Source organism: Lentinula edodes (genome assembly GCF_021015755.1).
Source record: "Lentinula edodes strain Le(Bin) 0899 ss11 chromosome Unknown C8R40scaffold_72, whole genome shotgun sequence".
Taxonomy (NCBI): Eukaryota; Fungi; Basidiomycota; class Agaricomycetes; order Agaricales; family Omphalotaceae; genus Lentinula; species Lentinula edodes.
In genome coordinates, this window is record NW_025764378.1 from 131,278 (window position 1) to 154,867 (window position 23,590).

The window sequence follows — 23,590 nt, forward strand, 5'->3', positions numbered from 1 at the left end:
GCTTAGGGTTCGAATAGCCAGAATTGTTTTTTTTTGTTTTTTTGGAGTTCCAAATACCAACATCATACCTTTCTTAATGCGTACAGTATCGGTTGATCTTCTATGAAACTTCGCAAAAAAGGGATCGATAGCGATGAGGATTGCCCGCGATAACTAAAATGAACGTGTGAAAATATAACCTCAGGCTTCAGTACAAAATGGAAGAGTACAGGAGAGCCCATTTTCGGATCTCTGGAGACCACTCAGTAAAGCTCTTGTCGATTACAACCTATCTCAGCACCCTCCCTGGAAATTAGTATCCTGGACCTCTCGAAATTCGAAACGGCAACTGGCAGTTCGAGCGCTAGACAACACGTGAGTACACGCGTATAAATACCCTCCTCCGGCGGTTCTTCTTCTTTTTTTTCTTTCTCTTCCTCGACAGTGATTGATAGTTTTCTCAACAATATAGATGGATTCTCAGTCCGACTCTGGAAAGAATGTGATAACTTACCGTGCTTATACCGGCGAAGACGACCTGCCACATGTCATGGCGCTCGTCCAAAGCGAGCTGAGTGAACCATATGTGATCTACACTTTCAGATATTTCTTGTGTCAATGGTAAGCCTGGACATGTAAGGTCTATTCTGTGCCAGCTAATAAAGAGCTACAGGCCCCATCTGGCATTTCTTGCTTATTCGCCCCAGTCCTCCAGTCCTGTTGGTGTGATAGTCTGTAAGCAGAGCACGCATCGAAATAGTTATAATCGAGGCTATATTGCAATGCTAAGTGTGGATAAGGCTTTTAGGAAGAGAGGTATCGGTGAGTACATGAAGTCGCGTTCTTCCCTTTCCTCACAAATTTCTTATGTTAGAATGAAACCGCGCTTTCATCTCATTCACTGTGTGATGGGTGTGTTTTTCGTTTATTTTTCTTTTGGATGTAGCCAGTGCCCTTGTTCGGAGTTCAATTGAAGCAATGAAAGAGGATGGTGTTGAAGAGGTGAGTTCACATACCTGCCACGTATTCTATATCTTTTCGCCTTCGTACTCCTGGAAACAGTGTCCTATTTCTGTCTTCCTTTCTTCCCTGTTGGCATTTAATTTCCGCTGTCTGTCTCCTAAGAATCATTCTTTTCCCAGACCCTTCTGACTTCTCCCGCTTTCAGATCGTCCTGGAAACCGAGTACGACAATGATGCCGCGCTCTCGTTATACGAATCACTTGGCTTCATTCGCGAGAAACGCTTATACCGCTTTTACTTGAACGGCAAGGATGCCTTTCGACTGGTTCTTTCCGTTCCGCCACCCTCGTCCCCTTCACCTTCTGGATCTGATGCGGACGATAGCGGAACTTCCTTCACTGCTACCGGAAGATTCATCGGAGAGAGGACGCATTTCAGGCGTACCGGTGGCTTGGGTACACAGAGGTATCGTGCGATACGAGTGTCCGCTTATTCAGATGAGGAAGATGAACCTCCCAGTGGGCGTTGATACGCTTAGACGATTAAAGGTTCTACATGGTGCTGCCTCTGGCGTCTCACGCGCAATGACAGACGGGTTGTCAAGAGATAGAAGTGTTAGAGATATACTGGAGTTCTGCCAAGTCTCCGTTATGGAGCCCCCTCTTAACGAGGTGTTTGATGAGCGCTGATTATGTGCGTAGGTTCATGGAACTCTGTCTGCGTTGTGGGTGTTCATGGGTGGGTGGCATGCATCACGTCGGTGTTTAATATTCCAGGAAAATCCTCGCTTACTCTTCTTTCTTTCGCCTTTCCCTTTTGGGTTTTATGCTATCTTACTTGAGCTCTTGCTCTATCAGATGTTGACGATTAATCCTTTTCCTACCTTTTTTCCTGCTTTTTTTCCATAGTTAAATCTTACTTTCATTTCCTCTTCCTCCTCTGTTGTAAATACTGAGTTCATATCAATGTCCTCTCCTGCATGATACACATAATTCTCTTCCCATTTCCGGAGATGACATCTCTGTATTCCGTTCCTCCGATTGTACATCTTGTAATTTATTTCCTCTGGCACCTGTATGTTTACCATTGCCCTTTACACTGCTCTAATTTTAGTCCTGTATTAGCCGGGCTTCAGTTACGAAACAAAGTTCAGTGTGAATGCAATGCCACAACAGCACAACCGAGACAATGGAGCATATCCTCACCGAATGTAAAGCACCAGAACAAATAGAGATATGGAAACTAGCCCAAAATGTTTGGGAAAAGAACGGAAAGCAGTGGTCAGACCTTGACTTTGACTTTGGTACCATCCTCTGCTGCGGCCTAGCAGATTTCAAGGACAATAAAGCAAAAAGGTTGCCAGGCAAATCAAGGCTGTTCCGTATATTGATATCAGAATCTGCATACCTAATATGGAAGATTAGGAATGAGAGGGTAATTAACGAAAAACCCCCAATAACTAAGACACAAATAAGGAATAGGTGGAGGTGGACAATAGAGAACCGTCTAAGGATGGACTGCCTACTCACCTCAAAGAAATTCCAACAAAAAATACCAAACAAAGTCGTAAAAAACACATGGAAATGTGTAGTGGAAAACAAACAAGAACTCTCGCAGGCAATCAGAGAGTCCGGGGTTTTAGTGAGTATACGCATTGACATGGGGGTAGGGTACAAGGTATAAAGTATGATTATGGAAGTAAGCTATTTATTTTGTAACTCTCTGACTGTTCACAGCGAGATGGGAAGGGAAAGAAGATGATAGAATAGCGGAGTCTCACACCGTGCGCGTACAAGCGCCAGTGCAGAATGCATTTCCTCGGGGAGAATTTACTTCATGCTCGGCATTATGCCTTGCGATACCAGCGGCCAGAAGGGAACGACATTGTAAAGTTCGCCTGAAGGTACAAACGCTCCAAAAAAAAAACAAAGTTCAGTCCTATAGACTAGTATAGACTACACTGACCGCTGAGCTAGTCTGATCCTTTCATTGTCGTATCCCTTTTGTGGGGTTGGGAACTAGATCATATTAGCACCTATTGGCACTCTGCCTTGCCATCTTTTTCAGTTAACTTTGGATCCACTAGACATTCTAAAAAACATTGAAATATATATGGACAAGATGTGAATCTGATGTGAATTCCTGAAAGGGATTGCATTATGAATAGCTCAAGGAGCCATGAGGTGAGACGAGGTCGAAGTCGGAGTCGATCACAAGACTGAACAATACTAAAGATAAGGAAAGATACCTGTAGGTAGTTACAGTGCTTTGCGTAATTCTTTGCTTGCTCGACTTTTTCCCATCTATTTGTGTTTATTTATTTGCCCAATATATTTTTGCCCCAAAAAGGATTTCAGCAATAGCTTTTCGAAGCCCGACGGCCCAAAAATGTATTGGTCAAATAAGCAACAATAGACACTTGGTAAAAAATCCATACAAGCAAACCTTTTAAAGCACTGTACTCTACTCGCCAACATCGCACCGCCAAATCGGGGTTCAGGGAACGTGCGGGATACTAGATAAAGCCACGGCGCCTAATTTTGACGCAGTAAGTAGTAATGCACAGAATATCTGATCATCAAGGTTAAATGAACTCACAGATGCACGGGCAATTCGGACACTCTACTATCATCCTGTGTAATGATTGTTCATGGATCTGTTAACCTCATCTCGTATGGTACTATATTGTCAAAAGAGCATTGTCTTCCTTGAGACGGTACCAAAGGCTGCAAAGGCTTAGGCTTGAGCTTTCGAAAAGTCAACGACTGATGTACTTACTGCAAAGAGTACTTGTTGAGCCTCCAATGGGCGTGCTTTTGATGAATTGAGAACACTTTTTTGGAACGCATAAATCATGATCTGATCAAATATTGATAATAATGATATTACAGTGATGACAAGATTTGATATCGGCGCTGATCGGCATGCAATGCCGAGGCACTACAATGATTTCGGAGGGGCCTTCAAAGCAGTTGTCACCCTCGAGAACATACATAGATAGATACTGCAATGTTCTGCAATGTTATGGGGTAAGAGGAAAGTTATATCACCCGAAGATCACGTCTTTCCTTTTTCCGACATCATACTCTGCGCCAATGAGAGTACCGTGGTGAACGGGCGAGTCAGTTTCAAGGGTTGAGCGTGAGCCACGGATTTTTTAGACCGCTTCATCATGGAACAAGAAGATGGAAGAAAGGAAAACTGAGCTTCTTACTGGTACTTAGTTACAGGTGATTACTCGCGTACCGTAACAGACCGTAACACGAATCTATTGCTGTGTGAATGTTCCATAAGATCTCGATTTGAATATTCATCAATCATCTTCTTGTCATTCACCCAACAGCTCAAAAGTCAATCTGTTCAGCAGGCTGAATAGCAGATTTCTTTCTTTCCCCTCATACTCGGCTGGTCTCTTTCGAGTTTTGTGTCTTCCCTTTTCTTTCATTCGTCGTTCCGATAGGCCAGGCCAGGCCTGCATTCGTGGTTGTAACTCTACTTCGGAAAAGTTCTTATCATGGCTCGTGGAAAGGTCGCACAGTTCAAGCTGAAGCTGAAGAAGATTGTGAGTGGCACTAGGGTATCAGGCTTTCCATCACTAAAGCAACTCGACTCCTAGTATACGAGGATCACTCGCAATCGTCTGACTGCCGTCTTTTTTCTGTTCGGATTCTTCCATTGTTTTGCGCAGGGAATCATCCAATCTCTGCTTTTCGTCCTCGATTCCCAGTACTACGGTCTCCTGTCCGATATCACCCAGGCGGCAGATATCCCGCCGGCTAATCACACAGACCTCTCGCATGTGAGCGGAGGCTACAGGCTGGAGATGTGTAATTTTATCCCCCATAACTCCAGCAACTGTTCCCCTATATTTGACTCGAGAGACAAGATTATCGTGGAAAATTCCCCGGTCAGTTATATTTAAGATTCTTCCATTAACTAATCCTGACACTGTTCTAGGATGCAGATGCTCAACTTCGTGGAGAAACGGTCAGTATCACTAGCATGGTGATTTCGTCGGGCGTTCATCAATTTCAGATCATAGCACAACTCAACAGTCAATCGTTCAAAATCATCGCTGATGCCCAAGGGCAATCCCAGACTGTATCTCAAGTCGTATTTGAAGCAGATGGAGGCGTTGGATCTGTCAACATGTCCGAATCCTGTACAAGCATGCTACTATATCCCACCCAGCAGTACGTCTCATAGGCTCAACTTTGGACCAATTCTTACCCATTATTCTGGATATTGCTAGTTTCCAGAACAACCGACGAGAAGAGATTGCCTTCTTGTTTCTTCAATTTTGGCTCTTCATATTGTCTATCATAGCGATGATCCACGATTCCGTGCCTCACGTGTGAGTACCCTTCTCTACAAATTCTGGGTTTTGATTGTCAAAAAAGTTCTTTATAGACTGACTGTATTCATTACCCGTATCCTACTCACCGCCTGGTCAATCTACTCGCTGTGGCGTACGGAATGGCAGCAAGCAGTCTTTCAACAAGCCATTGAAGCCCCAGGCACCTCGTGCTCTGCTGCAATGTTCGGAGTCTACTTCTCAACGCGTATTCTATACGAGGTACGCCTTCAATTCTTCATACGTGATCGTTTCATTTGCTAAAAGTCACCTCAAGATTCCTGATATCATTCTAAATTGTTCCGCTCTCGGGATCTCTGCCTTTCTTTCCTGGACTCTGCTTCGAGTGCGGCGATTTTACTCAACGGTGTGTGTTGTTGATATAATGTATTTTTCAGACCTACAATGCGGAAGTCTTTACTTGCGTCGGCGCACCAAAAGCAATCACAAAATTGTACAAGGTGAATTCTCTCTCTGCAGTTTGATTGCTTATTCAAGGCCTATATTCTATTCGCTCCCAGTACTTCTTGGCCCTGCAAGTCTGTCTACAACTCGAAGCTTTCGTTCTTATCACTGCCGCAGCGCTATGGGTCGACCAGCTGTTCAACACATATATCCAGCAAATCTCCGCGCATACTACAGTCTATGAGGTTCTCGTTATCTCGTATGCCGTGGTGAGTTTGTCGTGGCTATGAGTCAATCTCGGTCGTAAACTGAAAGACTATCTTCCAGGCCCTTGGCCCATGGTTGTTGGCGGTATCTATTTTGAACTTGCTCTTTGAAGACATCCAAATGACATTGTCGGTCTAGGCGTGGTTTGGTATCCGTTCTGAAAAACGATTACTTACTCTGGCATTCATTTTTGTGGGAAGTTTGTTCATTCTTGGGAGCTCTCTCATGTTCATCTCCCAAGTCTACCGGTGGCAAGTTCCTTTTACTATTGCTTTTATACCTTCTCACTTGTCGTGAAAACATATAGGACCTTCTATGCCTGGCCATGTCTTGGTTGCTTCATCACTGCTTCACTTGTTCTTCTTGTCGCAAGTGTTGTCCTTGGAATATTGTGCTATACGAATTTCGGTAAAGGTCTTGCACAATATTGTGAGTTCGACGCAGTATTGTCGCAAGTATTCATCACTGATCCCTCTTATAGTGTATGTTGAAGCTAGTCTGTCGTCATCCAACTTCGCGCCCGAGGTTTTCGACCGCGATGTGGAAAGCACCTACATTATCAACTTTGACGACAAAAAACTGAAAGCAAAAGGTCTTCAAGCAGATTTCACCACACATTATCTGCCAACTTTGGGTTCCATTCCTTCTCGAGACAGTGCTTCTTCTGAGTAGGCTCATGTCGCAGCGCTAGCCGCTGTTTGACATTGCTTAATTTACGCTCTTTATGACACGGACATTACATGGATATCGTTGCAGTGTTGTTCGATACAAGATGGCTATACCTGCGTTGTAAAGAATAGACAAGCAAATCTGTAGGATCAGTAGTCGATCAAGCCAGTAGAGTTTGCATCAAAACTGTAGATTCATGTCGGGTTCGATCTCAAGCTTGTAAACTCTTTCCGAGTTCCAGAAGAGGGCTTGTTCTGCAATCTGCACTGCTTCGGCCTCTCTCAACTCCCCGGCTAATACAATCTCGGAGAGAACCTAAGTTGCACAGATTATCACATGTGATGGAGGAAGGTAGTAACGAACGCACGTCGAACAAAGCCTGCCTTGCCTGGATTGTTCCTAAATAATAGGATTCGGGGTGCCAGTGACCATCAGCTGTAGTGTTCTGTGATCAATTGTATACAGATCGAGTAGCAATGTTTTACAGCTCACTCGACCAGAGAATTTTGTTCGTCGGACAGATCTCCAAAACTTCGCGAATGACACTCCTTTGACCAGAACCTGAAATCATTGGAAATATCTAGAAAAGATGTATGCAAAAAGATGATATGCAAGTATCTCAAGACCTTACCTCTCCAAAATCAAGCATCACATTTGGGTAGACCGAGCACAAATAGCCTGCCTCCTTGGTAAAAGGATACGCAGCATGCAATAGAACAAAGATAGTTTGTGGATAATCTTTGATCAAAGGCTGCATGTGTGCAGGCGAGGCGTGTAGAAGAGAGATATCCGAATCACCGAGGCCAGTGTGAAACTGAACTTTGGAGTAGAATTCCATAATAAGTGGATAATAAATCAATGAAGTATAAAGTCGCCTAACCAGGAATATTATTTTCTCCCGCGACACGAAGGGCCCAATGCACGATCCATTCGTTTATTGTTCCATGGGCAAGGCGAACAGAGCCTGTATTCTTAATGTGGAAAAGTACTTGGAACAAACTATCGACGACATAGTCGTGATTGTGTTCGGTTTGAGCTACAGATATCCCAAGCTCTACTCTTGGCCTAATGTTTAGTCCACCACGATAACATGCGATGCTCTTGAACGAGACAACTTCAGGTTTCCGAGCACTATCAGTCAAAGAGGTGTTCAGTTGTTGGAAGAATTCCACAAGGATGGACTGTAATTGATTTCGTAGCCCTGACCCAATGCTTTCGGAAGGATTTTGCAACGCTGATTCGGATGCCAAGAGGGGTTGGAGTAATGGGAACAATATTTTCTGAGAGAGAAACGTTAAGGCAATATTATAGAAGAGTTATTATTACATACCTCCGCTTCGATCTCAATCCGCACTATCCTTTTCGTATCACAACCAAATCTTCTGTGCCATTTCCAATCTTCGCACCACTCAGATACACCACCTAGGCCATCATCCAACAGAATGCTCTGAATACCACACGCCTTCATGAATGTATCGCAAAGTTCATCGTAGTCCATAGCGTCCCGTCGTTGTTTAACCTGCTGCCATAAAGACTGCCCGATGACCTGTTCAACACCTAGCACCTTAGATAGCTGCGCGGCTGCTCGAAAGCAAGCGATCATTTGCGTGGCTTCTTGTTGCAAGGCCAATTCGCTGGAAGTTTCCGATATGATGGTCTCGAATGGTACTTTTCCTCGATATTGGGAACGAAGCAGAGGATGTGCATGATTGTCAATGGCGGGAAAAGTGAAAGCTGTCTTTCGGAGAAGGTCGAGTGAGTTGTGGACGTTCATCATGAGTTTGAAATTCCCATGATCGCTCAGGAGGAAATTCCCATGTTTGTGGACAAAGGAAGAAGAACGGGGCGGATGCGGATGGCTTGCTTCGTGTGCTATATCTTATCAGATAACGACCATCATCGAAATGATCAACCTTGCAGACCTCGAAGCTGCCATCCGAACCGCTCTCCCAGTCTCTCATCTGGAGATCGAAGATCAATCAAGTGGCTGCGGAGAAAGCTATGCGATTGTACTAGTCAGCGAGGCCTTTGACGGGAAAAATACCCTCTCTAGACATCGATTCGGTATAAATCAAATTCCTTTCCATTCTACGTCCAGACCATCCAGAATCACTAACCATCCTCTTGCTTCCAGTGAACGATCTCTTGAAAGCCCAGATCGCACAGATGCATGCTTTTTCGCAGGTTTGATCCAGATGTTCAAAATTCCTGTGGAATTTTCAATAATTGTTCTATCTGATTCAGAAAACGTTCACACCCAAGCAGTATGAGGACTATCTGGCTAAGCAATGCTAGGAAACCTAATATCAGGGGATTGATGTTGATGACGCTGCAGAGAGTGCGAAACTAGGTATCATCTGCTGTTACATCCAACTCGGGTATCGATTGTTGTTTGTTATACAGCACATTGCTATTATATGTACCATTGCCAGTTTTCAAGTACTGCGTGATAAGACATGGGGAACTACTGAAGTATGTAGAATAATGAAAGACCAATATGTTACTAGCGTAATGCAATCCGATCCGTACCACAGAACAACCTTAGCGAGTATTCTCCTTGTTCACTTTCGATGATGATCTACGCCCAGGAGAAGCAGTGCCTTCAGAGGGTGAAGCCAATCCAAAGATATCTAATCCTTGCTTCTGGTTTGTGATTGTCCTCTGCCTCTTTGAGCGACGTAGATTCTCTCCGCCATACCGAGGCGAAGCACGATGTTCCGCACCGATTTCGAACTCCTCCGTAAGAGCCTTTCCGATATCAAGGCCGACGACGCTGGCGCTGCGGCTTTTCTCTTTCCGGACTTCCTTCTTGCTTCCGGCAATACTTGGTTGTCGCTTTCGCTTCTCCTTCGTCGGCGTCTTGACCTCAGCTTGCTCTCCGATGGCACCATCTACGGCTTCAGGAACCGGATTAGACACTTTCTCATCGAGGTCAGGATCCGGAACAGATTGAGCAGTGATAGGACCACTAGGAGAGATAATGCTCGCAACGGACACGTCTCCATTTACAGACAAGTGTGTACTATTTTCCTCTTGGTTATCAGCGTGTACAGGCGAAGACGATGCAGGATATCCAAATAAATCTTCTGCTTCGGCTCGCGAAAGCTTGGAAGTGCATGGCTCGGGCTCGTTGAGTGCACTTAAGGATAAATTCGAAGAGAGGTTTGACGTCGAGACAGGTAAGAGAGGTTGACGAAGAAGAGAGATACTTGGGTGACTCTGCGGTAGGTAGGGACTCAGCAGCTCACTGGGAACCAAGGCTAAGTCAATACTAGATTGCTGGCTATGATCGTGTATCTGCAACGGTGGTTGCAAAAATGGTGAAGAAACTGGATGGTTGCAAGATTCGCTTTCGGTTATAGAAGGGCTTTGAGAAACGGTGGCTGGATTATATGCGTCAAGAACAAGCGGATCAAAGAGAGGACTATCCATGAGATGCTCCACATTTGAGGGCAAGAGACTCTTCATATCTACGGAAAATGTTTGGGAAACAGGAGAAGGTGTATTAGATTCATTTTCGGCGAAAGAATGACTTTGAGATTGCATAGAAGCCTGCATGTTCGAGCCAAAGAGAAGATTAGCGCATAGTGAGAGCTCGAATTCGGCCGCGGCGCGAATCGACTCGGACTGAACGACGTTGAAATTCGGCTTTGGATAGTTCTGAGCCTGGAAACGACACGAGTCTGTCGTGAAGTGAGATACAAGGAAAGAGCTTCGTGGTGTTGACCAAGTTGGAAAAGGACACTCCCGCGGAGGACCGCAACCTATACCAGGGGATATCGTCCCACGCGAGAGAGGGGCCCCGCTTGCTGACGAACGAGGATCCAAAAATTGCGAAGATGATTGAGCTTGTATACTGTAGTCATCTAGAGACGTCGTGAATGGCATCGAACGACACTTTTCGGCGAAGAGCGAGAGATTCAGTGTTTTGGGCAAAGTGGTGACTATAGTTTCATCGGACTGCAAAAGTTGGTCGATCGCCGCCATCCTCACTATATTAATTAGTCCAGTCCACAAGTATAAGATAGATTTACATACATTGCATGCCATATCCGCAGCATTTAATGACCTGCGCTTCTAACAAATCGAACAGCGAGCTGACTGCCTCGCAGCTTTCTGGAACGTAATCGACAAAGGAGAGTATTGACAAACGGACTATGGGAAAAACACGGGAGATGAAAACGACGACAGCCATCTATGAGTGATTTAGTGAGCACGATAGTTAGTACAGTTGTGGTTGATCGCAGTAATTGGTGTTCTTCACCTCTACAACATCTACAAACTATTAACAAGAGTTATTCCACGCGTCGAACACGAGACAAACACAAAGAACTGACCAAACCTTGTGTTGATTCGATGAGATCTTGGAATTCGGTATTTTTGAGGAGGGTAGAGACATATCCACAGGTTGAAACAAAGTCCTTTTCATGAACGACGCCGCCGCAAGAAAACTTGTAGAAAACGCGTCGAAGAGCAGAGTACAGGACGTCTGGAGGAATGGAGCCAGTGGTCTTGCTAATTTCAATTGACATGATGGCGGATTTGAGGAGAGGCTTGGCTACTTGTAATTTGAAAGACTTTGAAGAAGAGTTTGTTGAAGCGAATAAGTAGTACTTTGGTAAGCGCCCATACACACATGCGCTTCATTACCAGCGCTTAAAAGCAACTACTTTTGAGATGGTATTCCAACCACCCTTCCCGCCTTACGATCCTACTGATAAATCCGGGTAAGGTTCATGGGAACCTAACATTTCCTCAAAGCTGATCCAAATACCTATGCAGTTTCTCGTGCGTTGTCCACATACACCCTCTGGCTGGCTGCCAGTGTTATTCCAGTAAATTCTGATTCGGCAATCTCTTCATTTACTATCTTTTACAGCTACGAAACCGTCGTGAGGCGCTGGCCAATCATCCTCACAGGAATTGTCGATCAACTTCATCGCGAGAATCATGACTTGCATCTAGTAGTACAAACCCCGGATGATGATCCTGAGCGGAAGCAACGTCTCGAAGCTAAAATCGCGGAAGGAAAGACTATCATCGAGAAAATCAGTAAACTGAAATACGAGATGGCTAGAGATCATGTCATGGAGTTGCGTTTCCCCTCTCCATTTCATCGAGGCATGCCTAAAGACAAAACTAAATTGGGGTTACAGGCCAATTCCATCTGACGGCGAACCGCATGTTGAATTATACAACACTGAGCTAGAAGAACTAGCTAGATCTTCAAAGAACTCTTGGTTCACGGCACCTTGGCTCTATGCAGAGTGCGAAATTTCTCTCACGAAATCCGTGCATTCGGAGTTGACTGGAACATGATCTCGCCCCCCACCTTCCGCAGATGTTATCTGTACGCCATATACCCTAGTATTTTTGGGTAATCTACTTACCATCTCTTCCGGAAACCCTTCTATAGATATCGTCTCCTACGGTCATACTTCGTCCAAACCACCCATTGGCGAAACTATGATCCCTTCCATGCTCAGAAATTAGACGTTTTTGCAAAATCAGGCCCTTCGATATACGGTACGCACTGAATATTGTACATAATTTTAGCCTGCGTTTCGAAACTCCCTTTTTTCCAATCTTTGCTCATGGATATCCCTCACTGTCCAAAGGCATCGCAACGATCATGCACGAACTAGAGAGCGAAAAGAGTGCTTTAGAATCTGATCCGACGAAGTTGAAGGTATTCTTCCAAGAGATGATGCAGATGTGTTTATGGTAAGTCTCCGAGCTTGCGTGTTAATATTTTAGAAGACCAAATCCCCCTCTGATATTACGCATGATGATTGATCATGTTTGCAGGGGAAATGCAACAGTATGTCGACGTCAAAAGTCCTCATTGTGCTCGCATAATACACATAGTGACTGAGCTATCCTTATCACCACTCCCTCCCCCATTCTTCTGGCTTCAATCGATCCTATATCTATTTAGGACCTATCTCTCCTTACCCACATGTCCCTTGTCGACATCGAGAATCTGCAATCTGTAGGCAAAGACATGCAAGCTGCTCGGAAAAAATTCATCATGCGCGATGATCAGGAGAAGGCTTGGGATCATCTACAAGCAGTGAGAGATGGTAGAGTGGATTTTGTGTTGGATAACGGTACGCTCATTTCTCTATTTTCATTCATCGCTGGATGTTGCTGACTAAACTGATAACGGTGTACTACGACTGCTACCATTGCTATATTTACTATATAGCTGGTTTCGAAGTACGTCACGGTCTTCCTCGTCTTTCATGACCTCAATATAATGATGTTGACCAACTAAAAAAACCAATCAACAAACGCATAGCTATTCACAGACCTCGTATTTGCCGATTTTCTCGTCACCTACACTCCATATGTCTCGAAAGTAGTCTTTCAGTGAGTTACATTCTGTGCAAATTCCTAAACTCGCAAAATTACATATTAATCCTTTTCTTTGCTCTGGCAGCCCCAAGCTAATCCCATGGTTCGTCTCTGACGTGACGCCTCCCGATTTCAAAGAAACTATCGAGTTCCTGTTGGATCCGAAGTCGTTCCTTTCCGATATCGCCTCTACTTCAACAACCACTTCACCAAGTCAACCTCAGCCCTCGGTAGAACAACAGCAACATCTGCGAGAACTCGCGGGCCGCCTGAGGCGATACGTGTCAGAAGGCGTGTTCGAGTTGTCGGTTCCCAGTGGAACAGCTCTTGGGGGAAGACATACCACTGCCACGCTAACAACACCATCAACGAAAGAGTCACCTCTCGCGCAATTCTGGACTGCCCCCGTAGCGTATTGGGACATGGCCACCTACGATCAGGAGTTGTATGAATTCTTGGGGAATAGTGATTTGGTTATATTCAAGGCGAGTCGTTTGTTATGTATACAGATCCGAGCGAACCACGCCGAACTTAGTAAATATTTACCAACTTGAACCTTTCTTTGCTTTTCTGTGGCATACACAGGGCGATTTGAAGTGAGTCTCTCACAAGGTGTCTTTAATACTTGCCGGAATTGGAACTGACTTGTAATATTTGATGCTACCCCCTCCTTCAACAAATGAAGCTATCGAAAGTACGTACCCCTACATTCCGTTACATGCCCTCACGATTCTTTTCATGATATCAAGAGAGACTAATCTATTCACTTATATAGATTAACGGGAGACATCCAGTGGCCTTCCTGGACCCCTTTCGAGGAAGCTCTAGGTCAGCATTGTTCATCTGAGTTGTCTACTGTTTTGAGCGTGCAATACGATAACTCACGCATTTATTTGTATGGATATCAGGTCCCCTAGCTGGATCCTTCCCTCTCCTTAGTCTACGCACCAACAAAGCCGACGTCGCTGTGGGGTTGGATAAAGAGGTTTTGGCACAGACGGAAGAGAAGGATGAGAAATGGAAGGTTAATGGAAAGTGAGTGGTTTGCCTCTATGTTTTTTCCTCCAGGGCTTATTGAATTCCTTCTCTCTTACTTGTCTTTATAGGTTTGCGTTGATCTCTTTTTTGGGCAAGAGATCAGAGTAATAGGATTGGACTGCTACTGGCTCAGGCTGTTTCTCCAACAGAAGCGAATTGTGTCACACAAGGTTGAAAGGCATGCGTAGCTCTCCTATTGGAACTTACCATTTGACAGATTACAGTAATTGAACCCCATGTTGAACTTGTTGCCGCAAAGTTTCCTAGAGTCTCCTCCGAGACCTGAGTGTTTAGCTATTAGATACACACTGAATACACCCAAAGACAAAAATGTCCGAATACAATGTTCCGGGGATCCCGTCTCCGGTTCCGGACGCGAACACATGATAAATAATGCATAAAAGCATAATTATAAAGGCTGGAATCCCTTTCCGTATCGAACAATGTCATTGTCAGCATCCTCTTTATCCCAACTTGAATATCCGGGAATCTCTGGTCCAGCGTTGGCTGCGCTCTCCTCTCTAACTGCGAGCGATATATTATGGATCAAATCTCTTCCAAAAGCAGAGCTGCATGCGCATTTAAACGGCTGTGTGCCGATTGAGGTGCTGTACGAGATAGCTGGATCGTCCTTGAATTATTTCTCATCGGGTCCACCTACTGGTACTGAAGCTTTGAACAACTCTGTTCTCACCCGCACCGAAATCCTTTCCGGGTTAGAAACTTTATCAAATTTCGCTCTAGACGACATCCACGAGTTTTTCGGCGCGTTCCGCACGATATACGCGTTAATTTCGACGAGGAAGACCTTAGGGGCTGCTACAAGGGCTGTGTTGCAAGGTTTTTTGGATGCTCCGAATAAGAGGAAGGGGAACAACATCAGTGGGTTAGAGGGTGGGTTGACGCCAGACGATTACCCTGAATGCACCTACCTCGAGCTGCGCACTACACCACGACGTACACCTGCGCTTTCTCCAAAAGAATATCTTGAGACCGTGTTGGATGAGGTGGAGAAGTACCCAAGGGACAGGGCTGCATTGATTGTTAGTTTAGATCGCAGGATGGGGGTGCGTAAAGAGCTTGCAGCCGGAGAGGAAAGGATAACAATTGAAGACACAATTGACCTTGCTATACTGTTAAAAAACTCGGGTAGGAGAGTTGTTGGCGTAGATCTATGTGGGGATCCTTTAGCAGGTGATATGTCCCTCCTTGAACCGTTTATAGCAAAAGCCAAATCAGCTGGGTTGCGTGTTACGTTGCATATTGCTGAGACTCCAGGTAACTCAGCCGCTGATACGCTCCAGCTCCTTTCATATGCCCCGAATAGACTCGGCCATGCGACATTCTTGGATGAACAAGCGAGGGACCTAGTGTTAAAGGACCGGATGCTGGTTGAAGTGTGTTTAAGTTCGAATATCATGTACGTGGACCCATTTTCATATTTAATATGCGATATTTATTATAATTTTGACCCCCAGATGTAAAACCGTTCCCAACCTCTCCTCACACCATATCAGTCATTACCTCGATCGAGGACATCCAATTGCTGTTTGTGTGAGCTCTTTTTTCTCGCTTTACCCCCAAAACGTCTCAAAATAAAAAACAGACAGACGACACCCTCCCCTTTCGCACTTCTCTCACTGCCGAATACGCTCTACTCCTCGCCCTGCCCCCGCTTGGGCTCGGTCTGACGAGGGAAGAGGTACAGAAGGTCGCAGAGGGAAGTATCAACGGGTCGTGGATGACAAGTTAAAAGTGCAGGAACTCATCCGTCCGTTATGTAACCCATCCAACTGTGGCCTCCGGCTTCAGGAACCAATTCTGACTGACCAGGACTGACCCCAAGAAAATTCACTGAATATAAGGCGCCCTCATGATATACATATATATGCACGGGCCAAACGACAGTGAGTTTAGACTTCGCTAGTACTTCGCTGGTCCAGGATTCCATCGATCACGCATGTATGTAAATGATGTTTCAAGTTAAGTTTACAATTGAACCCACCCACTTCGCAAATTTGGATGGGGTACTGTCGTATTTGCCTGAACGCGTCGGTTTGCGGTTCTTGGAGGCGGCACTGCAGAAAAGAAAGTATATTATCTTCCGAAAGTTCATCACCACAACTTCACCTGGGGGGCCCAGATGTTAGGTAAGTACATATTCGTTGAGTTTCAAGGGAGGATCTAGCCTTCCAAGTATAACCGTCATATACGAACCGTCGTGATGAACAGGTTGCTGTGAACTATATGAGTTGGAAGAAAATCGACCAAGAGCCGAGCCTTTTGAGGCCTGAACTTACTGAATTCTCCAATGTTGATTGTCGTTATAGCGGATATGTTCACGGGATATCCGGAGGTGTGCAGTACTAGGGGATCATCATTGTTCAAATCGCAAAGAGTATGCGTTGCGAGTGACCGCACGCGGTGGCCCGCCGGTGCTATAGTGACAATATAAAACTCACCAAGCCTTTTTCTTCCTCTCTTTCAACCCACCCTGGCTGGTTTTTTCTTCTTCTTGTACTCACAGTATTTTCTTCATTTCATTCTCTTCCTTTCCAATTATATTTCCCTCGTTTCAAGTAAATTCTCCTGGCTGCGCCCCCGTTCAATCTAATTCAATTCTGTCGTCGGATGATTTGCATCTTCACTGGGAAAATCGGAGAATGTTGAATTTGACTAGTCAATCCTTGCGAAACTTTGCGAAGCAGGCTCTTCAACGGAGTAGGGTGAAGTTGGTGGTAAGTACGCCTTTTTGCTCATTTATTTGTGTGTGTGTATAGCGGGGGAACTTTGTCGCTTAATGTTATTCTTCATATAGTACCAACGAGTCACCCTAACCAGATTCACCACTCTCTTCTTCTTCCTCGCACTCATCAATTGCATCATTCTCATCATCCTGCAAAGCATCGCGTTCACCGATAACGAAGCCGCGTCGGAAATTATCTCTGGGTTTTTGACACAGGCGAATATCACACAGACTCGCGTCGTCTTTATATCGGGCGATGAGCTGTACGAGTGCAGTGACATACCGCAGCGCGGGAATAGTGGTTGTGCGGTGTTGGTCTCCGCCGACGCTGATAACGCGAACGTTTCTAGCACCAAGCCTCACAATTCTCGTCGACAAGCTCTCGATGAGTCCGAGGTCTCATTCTTATCCGTCAACTTAACAAAGGTACGTTGATCGTTGCGACTCCCTTTGATGATAGCAAGTACTGAATCAAAGATTGTGTACCCTTTTTATACTGCAGCGCCATCACAAGGTACACGCAAAGACCGAGGTGGATATGAACGGCCAAATCGATGGTTTGCAGTTGGACAACGGACAATCTCTGGATCAGACGTGTTTACAGTCTTTGATCTGGTTGAACGACGTGTGAGCCACGATTTCGATTATGATCATCATTATTTTGTGTTTATATTGCCCCGTTTCTTGTCATATTATTTTCATTATAATAATGTTTCTGCTGCATCCGACTCTAATAATGTACCTATTTTTACTTATAGCATCCATGATTCGATGGCTGAAGATATTGTCACGCTGACGTTCCAAGTTTGGCTATTGCTACTATCGTTCGTCACGGTTCGTTCCATATTCCACATTCCATGAATTCTTCGGGCTCACGGCTCTTCTTTATTTTCATATATAGATCCTAAACGAATCCCTCCCCCATTTAGGTGCAGCCATTGCAGGCCACGTCCTAGTAACCGCCTGGGCCGGGTACCGACTCAACAACACATACAAGCTTCAAGCGCATTACGAGACCCTCATCGTCCAACAAGCGTGTAACGACGTGGATTTTTTGGGAAGCTGGTGGAATGTTAGAGCAGACCATACGGTATGTAAAATCATTCTAATACTATATGCTCTGGAATGGATTTTCGATATACTTGCAGCTCAAAATCTTTGTGTTTGTGTTTGTTTTCGCAGATCCCTATTTTGGTATTCAATGCTGTGGCTTTGGTACTTGCGACTTATCTCGCTTCGAGGTTGTACAAGGTAAGTGCGATTTAAATTCTGTCACCATCCCACTCGGAGTCGTGCTAGGTTTCACTCTTTTACATACATAGCCTGAACGTGAACATAAAGCTCTACTAAATCACACACTCTCTACTTAATCCCAGGTCTATGCACAACAATCCTTCAACCGCGTCGGAGCCTCCTCTCGAATCCACAATATATACCGGGTAAGTTGTAACCCATTCGAAATTGTGTTACTAAATCCTAATTATCATCTCAATCCTCGTTGTTACGTTTCATTATGTAGCTCGCACTCGTGTTATCAGTCTGCGTTCAACTAGGTGGCTTCTTTGCCATCGCCTCAACCGCGATGTGGCTCGACAAGGCATCTTCGGGAACGATCAAAAGCGTCGCGCAGCATTTGAGCCTATACCGTGCAGTGTTTTCGACTATGGGTGTTGTGAGTAAGGCCCTTTTCCTATACCCCCCCCCCTCTTTCTATTCTATATTCTATACTCCGTTCGAAAAAAATTTCTGAACCAATTTTTCTTCGTTTCGATAGCTCGAGCTCCCCTGGGCAATTTTGGTGAGTCGTACATATGTTCATGCTCATAGACAACTCACTTTGGACAAACGGACCTCTTCGATTTAACTAGGGTTGGACATATGTTCGTCGCGAGGACCGTCGGCAGTTTATTGTCTTTGCTGGCATTTCGCTGTTATTATTAGCAAGCTCGAGTGGGATATTTGCTAGTCCTCGTAAGTTATTTCCACCTACATCAACTCAAAGATCGTGGATTCACTCTCACACCTTCACACCTTTCTTTTTTTCCTATCCAAAAGTGTATCAATTCATCTTCCAAACATGGCCTTTCTTCGCAACAATGACGATCACTTCGTATCTCTTGATTGTCCTCACCTCAATATTGGGGGTCTGGTGTAGGACTCAGTTTGGGAAAGGATTGTCCGAATTTCGTACGCCGTCTTATCTTTTTTCTACTGGTTGCTTCCTTAATTTAAATAAACCACCCGCCCACCTTCGTTTGCTTGTGCTTGTTTTCAGTCAAGGAGGAAGAAACACCTGAAGGAGCAGATTTTGCACCCGTGTACTACGCTCCGGAAAAGTTCAAACTTGATTTGAACAGAGCCCAGAGCAGCTTTGACTCTGAGGAGAAAGATCGCGAGCTTCCCGTTGATTCCCTACCTTTCGCTCTCGCGGCTCATCGCCAGCCTGTTCAAAAACCTCCCCGTGCAAGGTTCAGTTTCCACTCAAGGTACAAAACATCTTCAGTATATTCCGACATGAATCGGGGGACTGTGAAGCTTTCTTCCACACCTCCCTTGTTTCGGGACACGCTTTCTTCAGTTCGGGACACTCTGTCTACTCTTTCGAGTTTCTCAAGTCTATCCCCGATATCTGAGCGTTCTCCTCCTCCGAGTCTTCCGAGTGCGTCTCAAAAGTCCGACAAATTTGTGCGCGATTCTCGGGGATCGGCGTCGCACTCCAACATCGTCGCCGACCAAAATGAACACACTGAACGCACAGGCGACCACCCGGAGTATCACGGTTCCCCCATCAGCAGGTCTCCGAGTGATCGTGCAAGGGGTTTGCCTCGTAATCCTAGACCAGTGAAGGATTGAGCTTCTTCCTCGAGTCCGGAAAGCTCCAGTTCAATGTGTGATGTGTAAGCCATGATTTGATCTCTGATGTGTTGGCTTGATACAAGCTATTCATCAAAGCAGCTTTTGGGGCCTGTGTGTTACTAGATCTTGGCTGTAAATTTTGGATCTTCACTCGAGTACTGTAAGATAGCTATTTGGAAATGGCCATTGTCAGGCAATTCAAAGTGGTTCATTCAAAGTGGTTCGTTCGGTGGCTTGCTCCAGACATGAATCTTGGCCAACTTGGTCGATCAACATTTCTCTCTTCATCCACTAACATAGCTTTCGTCTCTTAGCAATGATCCATGCACACGTCGAGGATAGCGTCCAGATAGGTTCCTTCGAAACTCCGTCGATTCTGCTACTGCTTCTTTTTATTCAACTATGCTGAAGAACATCCATCTTTGCTTCCTCCATAGCCTTGCGACTCCTTCTCATGCACGATCATCCCACTCTGAGTCAATAGAAGTACCTTCTTATGAATGGAGTTATTCAAGTCAAACACGCCTCGACCGGCACCGCTTGGAATCAATTTGTTGTCTTTTTCATTGCTTTTGAATGCTGGGATTGACTCTTTCTACGTACTAGTCTTCGACGGCGACAAGTTAGGCACCTCTTTGTATGATTCCGTGGCTCTACTACGATCTCTGCGATCTGATTATTGATCGTAATGAAGATGGTCGATAACACAGAATGTAGCGTGATTTGCTCGAGTTGTGCCTGCAACCTTCCATAAACATGTGAAGTCCAGTCGAAATTTAACCCTATTTTACTCCAAAAAACGGTTGTGCCACATACCTACTTTCTCTAGCTTCTTTGCTGGGCATGCCAGTATGATGGCAATCCGGGGACTTCTCTGTGCATGGCACAATCAGGATTCATCCACTCCACTCCATCTTTGTCAACGTTCACAGTTCACACTTTGGATACTGTTGATGATACTCATTTAGTGCTTCAGGCTCCTGCTTGTTCCTTGGCATTGGTCTTCCAAGTAAGTCCAATTTTTTTGTCATGAAACTTCTCAATAACAGATTTTTCTCGCCAGACTCAGAGTATAAAGCGTTGGTCACAAATGGCAAAAACGAGGAAAACGATAAACATCAAATTTGATCACGTCTTTTATTTTCTGATGACGAACAATCATTTCATATAAGCTCAACCGCGGCACATTTCCTCTGTGCTAATCCTGCAGTTGACTTTCAACGTCCGACTCCGAAACTATCTATTGCTTCCGCTGCTGCTTCTTACCGCGTACATAGTTGACTGACTGTAGTCGGGTATCTCAACTCAATGATGACTCACGATCCTGTTGAATATTGATGACCTTGCAGTGTTAAGTTATTTCCTACATCCACAACGACGCAGCCTCAATTCCTTCCAGACAGAATACGATGCACAATCATCTTGTCCGAATCAGCGCGTAGAATTGCAAGTTCTCAAGCTTGTAGTAACAACACATCCTCAGATTGGTCCTCGAAGGCAGTGCGTCAGACTCTGGTCAGACTAGTACTCCTTTTTATATGATTTCCGAGCTTCGCTGCGATGATCTTTGTGATCTGATTATTTAATTGTAATGAAGATGTTTCGAGTTGATACCACAGAAACGACCATATCATGTTGCCCAGTGAAACCTTCACATAAAAATATGAAGTTAACTCGACGTCTACCCCCCAAAAAACGGCTCTGGGCCCCCCTTGTTACTTCAATTTTGAATTGAGGCATGGTTCACGTTCTGTTAGCCAATGTTCAGCCATCGAGTGAAGGTGAGGGACTGGTGTATGATTCCATCCACCATACTAACATGCCTCGCAGTCGCAAAGCAGTTTCATGCTGAAACTACAACTTTTGTGGCTTTGCAACTTACAGGTTTAGTTGGTTCCATCATCACTTTGGTTGCGGCATCATTTTCTTCCGTACCTCGTCAGGCCACTTGGTACAACTTTTTCATCAGCTGGATAGTGTATTGCGCATCCTACCTACTTCTTTTTTTTGCTGGGCATGCATATGATGAGGATCCTGGGATTTCTCTGTGCATCGCACAGTCAACATTGACTCGCTCCGCTCCTTCTTTGTGAGGGTTAATTCCGAATGCCTTTCTTACTAGAAACACTGTTAATAATAATACTTATTCAGTGTAGCCGCTTGTTCCCTAGCATTGGTCATTCAAGTGAGTCCATTTTTTTTGTCATGGAGCATCTGAAATAATGACGCATTTTGATCTTCGAGCTCTATCTCAATACTCAAGGAATGCTTGCAGGGAAAGCTGTAAGAAGAATGCATTATTGGCGCATAATGGTGAATGATTTTTTCTGTTGCTTTACTACCATTGGTTTCTAATGTTTTTACCATTACTCCCTAGCTTATAACCACTCCTTATATGATCTTAGTTGTCCTAATCATTGAATCATTGAGTGTGAGATTTAGTTCTATGTATACCTTGACGGAAAATAGTCATTCATTGCATGTCCCCAAGTTAACCCTTACTAGACCAGAAGCCACGTTTACCTCCATCTCATATTGTAGCGAATCAGATTTTCATCTTCCGTGTGTTGTTTCGTACACCATTCAAAAAAATCAAACTCCTAATTTCTTTTATAGCAGCAGCATTAACGCGGCACTTGTGATTACCTTTGTGGTTGCATCTCTTGTTTTGAACTGTGAATAGCCGAAAAATATGTATTCGGTTACTGCTAAGGTGCTCAAACTTTGTTGTAGTGCTTCTATGCCTATCTTTCCGCAAACACTGGTTATTTTTGCGGGGGAGCATTTACAGGTCATTGTTTATCCGGATGTCAGCTTTCACCATTTCCAGCCTCGTTGGCGCAATGCAAGTTGCGAGTTTTCCCAAACTCCCTTATGCACTGATTCTTTTTTGTGTAGAGCTGGTCTGCTATACTTTTTTCTGAAGTTCATTGATGCAAATAATTCAGAAGAAGGCCTGGTTCAACTGGATATCATCTTAGCAATATGTAAGTAAGAATTCATCCTGGGTCTCAGATGAATGGTGATAATTTACTTCATATGATCAACAGTACCTGTTGTTGCAATCATCATTTTTGGAACTCACAAAGTAAGTACATAAATTGATTTGGAGGTTGAGAATCAATTAATAAATAAATGGACACCATATATCATTCTATCATATGATGATTTAGGATCTTCTCAACGTATACCTTTTCTGGAGAAAGGATGGACCACAATTTTCAAGCGCAAAGACGGAAAAACCCTTGCCACCAATACCAAGGTATCACATTGATTCCATTGAATGACATCGTGATTTCTTACCTCCCCAGCCAAGGGGGTGCCGCAGGAGCAGTGTAGGATCGGTGTCTATCACTGTGATTGTATTATGTTGTTAACAATTGTACTAATAGCGAGTACATACATATACCAGGATATGTTATGAACACTCCCTGTACAATTTAGGTCGATAGCACAGGGCTTCACCTCTTTCGTTGACATGCATTTGTGTTAAGATCATGTACACCGTGTAACCGTGCCAGAGGCCACAAGGTGTCTAAGTGCGGGAGGTCGATGTCATGCCCTGCCTGCAACCAGACCAGCCCCAGTACCAGCCACACATTGTCACACACTCTAACCACCTCCTGCACTTCCCCTACACCTCCCCAAGTACCATCATGCACCTCCCTCCTGCACCTTCCCCACACAAGTACCACCGTATACCTACCCAAACGTCCTTCACTGACACGCTGTCATACCCCGACCGCCACCAGACCCATCTCAGCACCAACCAGAAGCTCCCACATGTCGTAAACCCCCAAGACAGATCCGTTACCCGAGCGCCTGATGACTTCCCCGACACACGTACCACTGCATGCAATCTTTCCGAAGTTTGCGGTGCTTATGAAATACTTAGGAAAGACAGCCGAAAAGCGCCGGTAACATAAGTAGCCGGATTGATGCAGCGCTAATTAAAA

General features: G+C 44.7%; 11 protein-coding genes across 11 annotated transcripts; 8 read left to right on the forward strand and 3 right to left on the reverse strand.

The window, feature by feature from the left end:
* Positions 1 to 478: 478 nt before the first annotated feature.
* C8R40DRAFT_1026264 (acyl-CoA N-acyltransferase) lies at positions 479 to 1,288 on the forward strand (the record flags this gene model as incomplete). Its single annotated transcript, XM_046223084.1, has 4 exons — positions 479 to 600; positions 653 to 801; positions 926 to 981; positions 1,148 to 1,288. Coding segments are annotated over 4 exons (468 nt in total), but the record flags the coding sequence as incomplete, so codon positions are not given.
* Positions 1,289 to 2,118: 830 nt separating this feature from the next.
* C8R40DRAFT_1156802 (uncharacterized protein) lies at positions 2,119 to 2,493 on the forward strand (the record flags this gene model as incomplete). The annotated part of the gene is made up of 1 exon (XM_046229617.1): positions 2,119 to 2,493. A coding segment is annotated over exon 1 (363 nt), but the record flags the coding sequence as incomplete, so codon positions are not given.
* Positions 2,494 to 3,573: 1,080 nt separating this feature from the next.
* C8R40DRAFT_847103 (uncharacterized protein) lies at positions 3,574 to 4,173 on the reverse strand. Its single transcript, XM_046236437.1, has 4 exons — positions 4,013 to 4,173; positions 3,832 to 3,956; positions 3,721 to 3,775; positions 3,574 to 3,668 (listed from the first exon to the last, which is right to left on the reverse strand). The coding sequence occupies exons 1-4, from the start codon at positions 4,114 to 4,116 to the stop codon at positions 3,623 to 3,625; spliced, it is 330 nt and encodes a 109-aa protein (XP_046079429.1). The 5' UTR covers positions 4,117 to 4,173; the 3' UTR covers positions 3,574 to 3,622.
* A 283-nt stretch (positions 4,174 to 4,456) lies between these two features.
* C8R40DRAFT_1177969 (uncharacterized protein) lies at positions 4,457 to 6,640 on the forward strand (the record flags this gene model as incomplete). The annotated part of the gene is made up of 13 exons (XM_046232771.1): positions 4,457 to 4,504; positions 4,559 to 4,849; positions 4,900 to 4,929; positions 4,978 to 5,135; positions 5,195 to 5,296; positions 5,353 to 5,518; positions 5,574 to 5,642; positions 5,695 to 5,757; positions 5,818 to 5,970; positions 6,029 to 6,052; positions 6,107 to 6,216; positions 6,276 to 6,397; positions 6,450 to 6,640. The coding sequence occupies 13 exons, from the start codon at positions 4,457 to 4,459 to the stop codon at positions 6,638 to 6,640; spliced, it is 1,527 nt and encodes a 508-aa protein (XP_046079430.1).
* Positions 6,641 to 6,817: 177 nt separating this feature from the next.
* On the reverse strand, positions 6,818 to 8,411 carry C8R40DRAFT_1177970 (amidohydrolase-domain-containing protein; the record flags this gene model as incomplete). Its single annotated transcript, XM_046232772.1, has 6 exons — positions 6,818 to 6,952; positions 7,005 to 7,072; positions 7,130 to 7,217; positions 7,269 to 7,456; positions 7,518 to 7,917; positions 7,968 to 8,411. 6 exons carry the CDS (start codon positions 8,409 to 8,411, stop codon positions 6,818 to 6,820), a joined length of 1,323 nt encoding a protein of 440 aa, XP_046079431.1.
* A 130-nt stretch (positions 8,412 to 8,541) lies between these two features.
* Positions 8,542 to 8,932, forward strand: C8R40DRAFT_1062275 (bola protein; the record flags this gene model as incomplete). The annotated part of the gene is made up of 3 exons (XM_046225465.1): positions 8,542 to 8,701; positions 8,772 to 8,821; positions 8,882 to 8,932. 3 exons carry the CDS (start codon positions 8,542 to 8,544, stop codon positions 8,930 to 8,932), a joined length of 261 nt encoding a protein of 86 aa, XP_046079432.1.
* Positions 8,933 to 9,178: 246 nt separating this feature from the next.
* On the reverse strand, positions 9,179 to 11,169 carry C8R40DRAFT_1177971 (uncharacterized protein; the record flags this gene model as incomplete). Its single annotated transcript, XM_046232773.1, has 4 exons — positions 9,179 to 10,629; positions 10,676 to 10,832; positions 10,902 to 10,919; positions 10,975 to 11,169. The coding sequence occupies 4 exons, from the start codon at positions 11,167 to 11,169 to the stop codon at positions 9,179 to 9,181; spliced, it is 1,821 nt and encodes a 606-aa protein (XP_046079433.1).
* A 144-nt stretch (positions 11,170 to 11,313) lies between these two features.
* C8R40DRAFT_1135532 (DUF89 domain-containing protein) lies at positions 11,314 to 14,430 on the forward strand (the record flags this gene model as incomplete). The annotated part of the gene is made up of 17 exons (XM_046229355.1): positions 11,314 to 11,364; positions 11,420 to 11,425; positions 11,517 to 11,729; positions 11,794 to 11,904; positions 11,979 to 11,987; positions 12,054 to 12,163; positions 12,256 to 12,361; positions 12,446 to 12,458; positions 12,576 to 12,747; positions 12,846 to 12,856; positions 12,939 to 13,009; positions 13,080 to 13,479; positions 13,580 to 13,590; positions 13,680 to 13,688; positions 13,770 to 13,822; positions 13,903 to 14,029; positions 14,101 to 14,430. Coding segments are annotated over 17 exons (1,513 nt in total), but the record flags the coding sequence as incomplete, so codon positions are not given.
* Positions 14,431 to 14,455: 25 nt separating this feature from the next.
* C8R40DRAFT_1135541 (adenosine deaminase-like protein) lies at positions 14,456 to 16,131 on the forward strand. Its single transcript, XM_046229356.1, has 3 exons — positions 14,456 to 15,452; positions 15,511 to 15,586; positions 15,639 to 16,131. Exons 1-3 carry the CDS (start codon positions 14,476 to 14,478, stop codon positions 15,783 to 15,785), a joined length of 1,200 nt encoding a protein of 399 aa, XP_046079435.1. The 5' UTR covers positions 14,456 to 14,475; the 3' UTR covers positions 15,786 to 16,131.
* Positions 15,845 to 19,860, forward strand: C8R40DRAFT_847429 (uncharacterized protein). The gene is made up of 13 exons (XM_046236438.1): positions 15,845 to 16,182; positions 16,613 to 16,770; positions 16,851 to 17,204; positions 17,281 to 17,405; positions 17,537 to 17,612; positions 17,680 to 17,868; positions 17,961 to 18,029; positions 18,155 to 18,217; positions 18,298 to 18,450; positions 18,553 to 18,576; positions 18,647 to 18,749; positions 18,834 to 18,965; positions 19,054 to 19,860. Exons 1-13 carry the CDS (start codon positions 16,176 to 16,178, stop codon positions 19,629 to 19,631), a joined length of 2,031 nt encoding a protein of 676 aa, XP_046079436.1. The 5' UTR covers positions 15,845 to 16,175; the 3' UTR covers positions 19,632 to 19,860.
* A 1,512-nt stretch (positions 19,861 to 21,372) lies between these two features.
* On the forward strand, positions 21,373 to 22,973 carry C8R40DRAFT_1074938 (uncharacterized protein; the record flags this gene model as incomplete). The annotated part of the gene is made up of 7 exons (XM_046226782.1): positions 21,373 to 21,415; positions 21,519 to 21,723; positions 21,786 to 21,819; positions 22,561 to 22,621; positions 22,685 to 22,722; positions 22,808 to 22,896; positions 22,946 to 22,973. 7 exons carry the CDS (start codon positions 21,373 to 21,375, stop codon positions 22,971 to 22,973), a joined length of 498 nt encoding a protein of 165 aa, XP_046079437.1.
* Positions 22,974 to 23,590: the final 617 nt, after the last annotated feature.

What these genes read in the sequence shown, in the direction of transcription:
- C8R40DRAFT_1135541 (XM_046229356.1), top strand. Translation starts at nt 14,476, where the DNA reads ATGTCATTGTCAGCATCCTCTTTATCCCAACTTGAATATCCGGGAATC. An exon ending in TGTTTAAGTTCGAATATCAT is followed by an intron (nt 15,453 to 15,510) that starts GTACGTGGACCC and finishes TTTGACCCCCAG; the next exon opens with ATGTAAAACCGTTCCCAACC. An exon ending in GACATCCAATTGCTGTTTGT is followed by an intron (nt 15,587 to 15,638) that starts GTGAGCTCTTTT and finishes AATAAAAAACAG; the next exon opens with ACAGACGACACCCTCCCCTT.
- C8R40DRAFT_847103 (XM_046236437.1), bottom strand. Translation starts at nt 4,116, where the DNA reads ATGATGAAGCGGTCTAAAAAATCCGTGGCTCACGCTCAACCCTTGAAA. An exon ending in TATCAAATCTTGTCATCACT is followed by an intron (nt 3,776 to 3,831) that starts GTAATATCATTA and finishes GTTCCAAAAAAG; the next exon opens with TGTTCTCAATTCATCAAAAG. An exon ending in CTCAACAAGTACTCTTTGCA is followed by an intron (nt 3,669 to 3,720) that starts GTAAGTACATCA and finishes AAGCCTTTGCAG; the next exon opens with CCTTTGGTACCGTCTCAAGG.
- C8R40DRAFT_847429 (XM_046236438.1), top strand. An exon ending in TATCCGTCAACTTAACAAAG is followed by an intron (nt 17,205 to 17,280) that starts GTACGTTGATCG and finishes TTTATACTGCAG; the next exon opens with CGCCATCACAAGGTACACGC. An exon ending in TCGCTTCGAGGTTGTACAAG is followed by an intron (nt 18,030 to 18,154) that starts GTAAGTGCGATT and finishes ACTTAATCCCAG; the next exon opens with GTCTATGCACAACAATCCTT.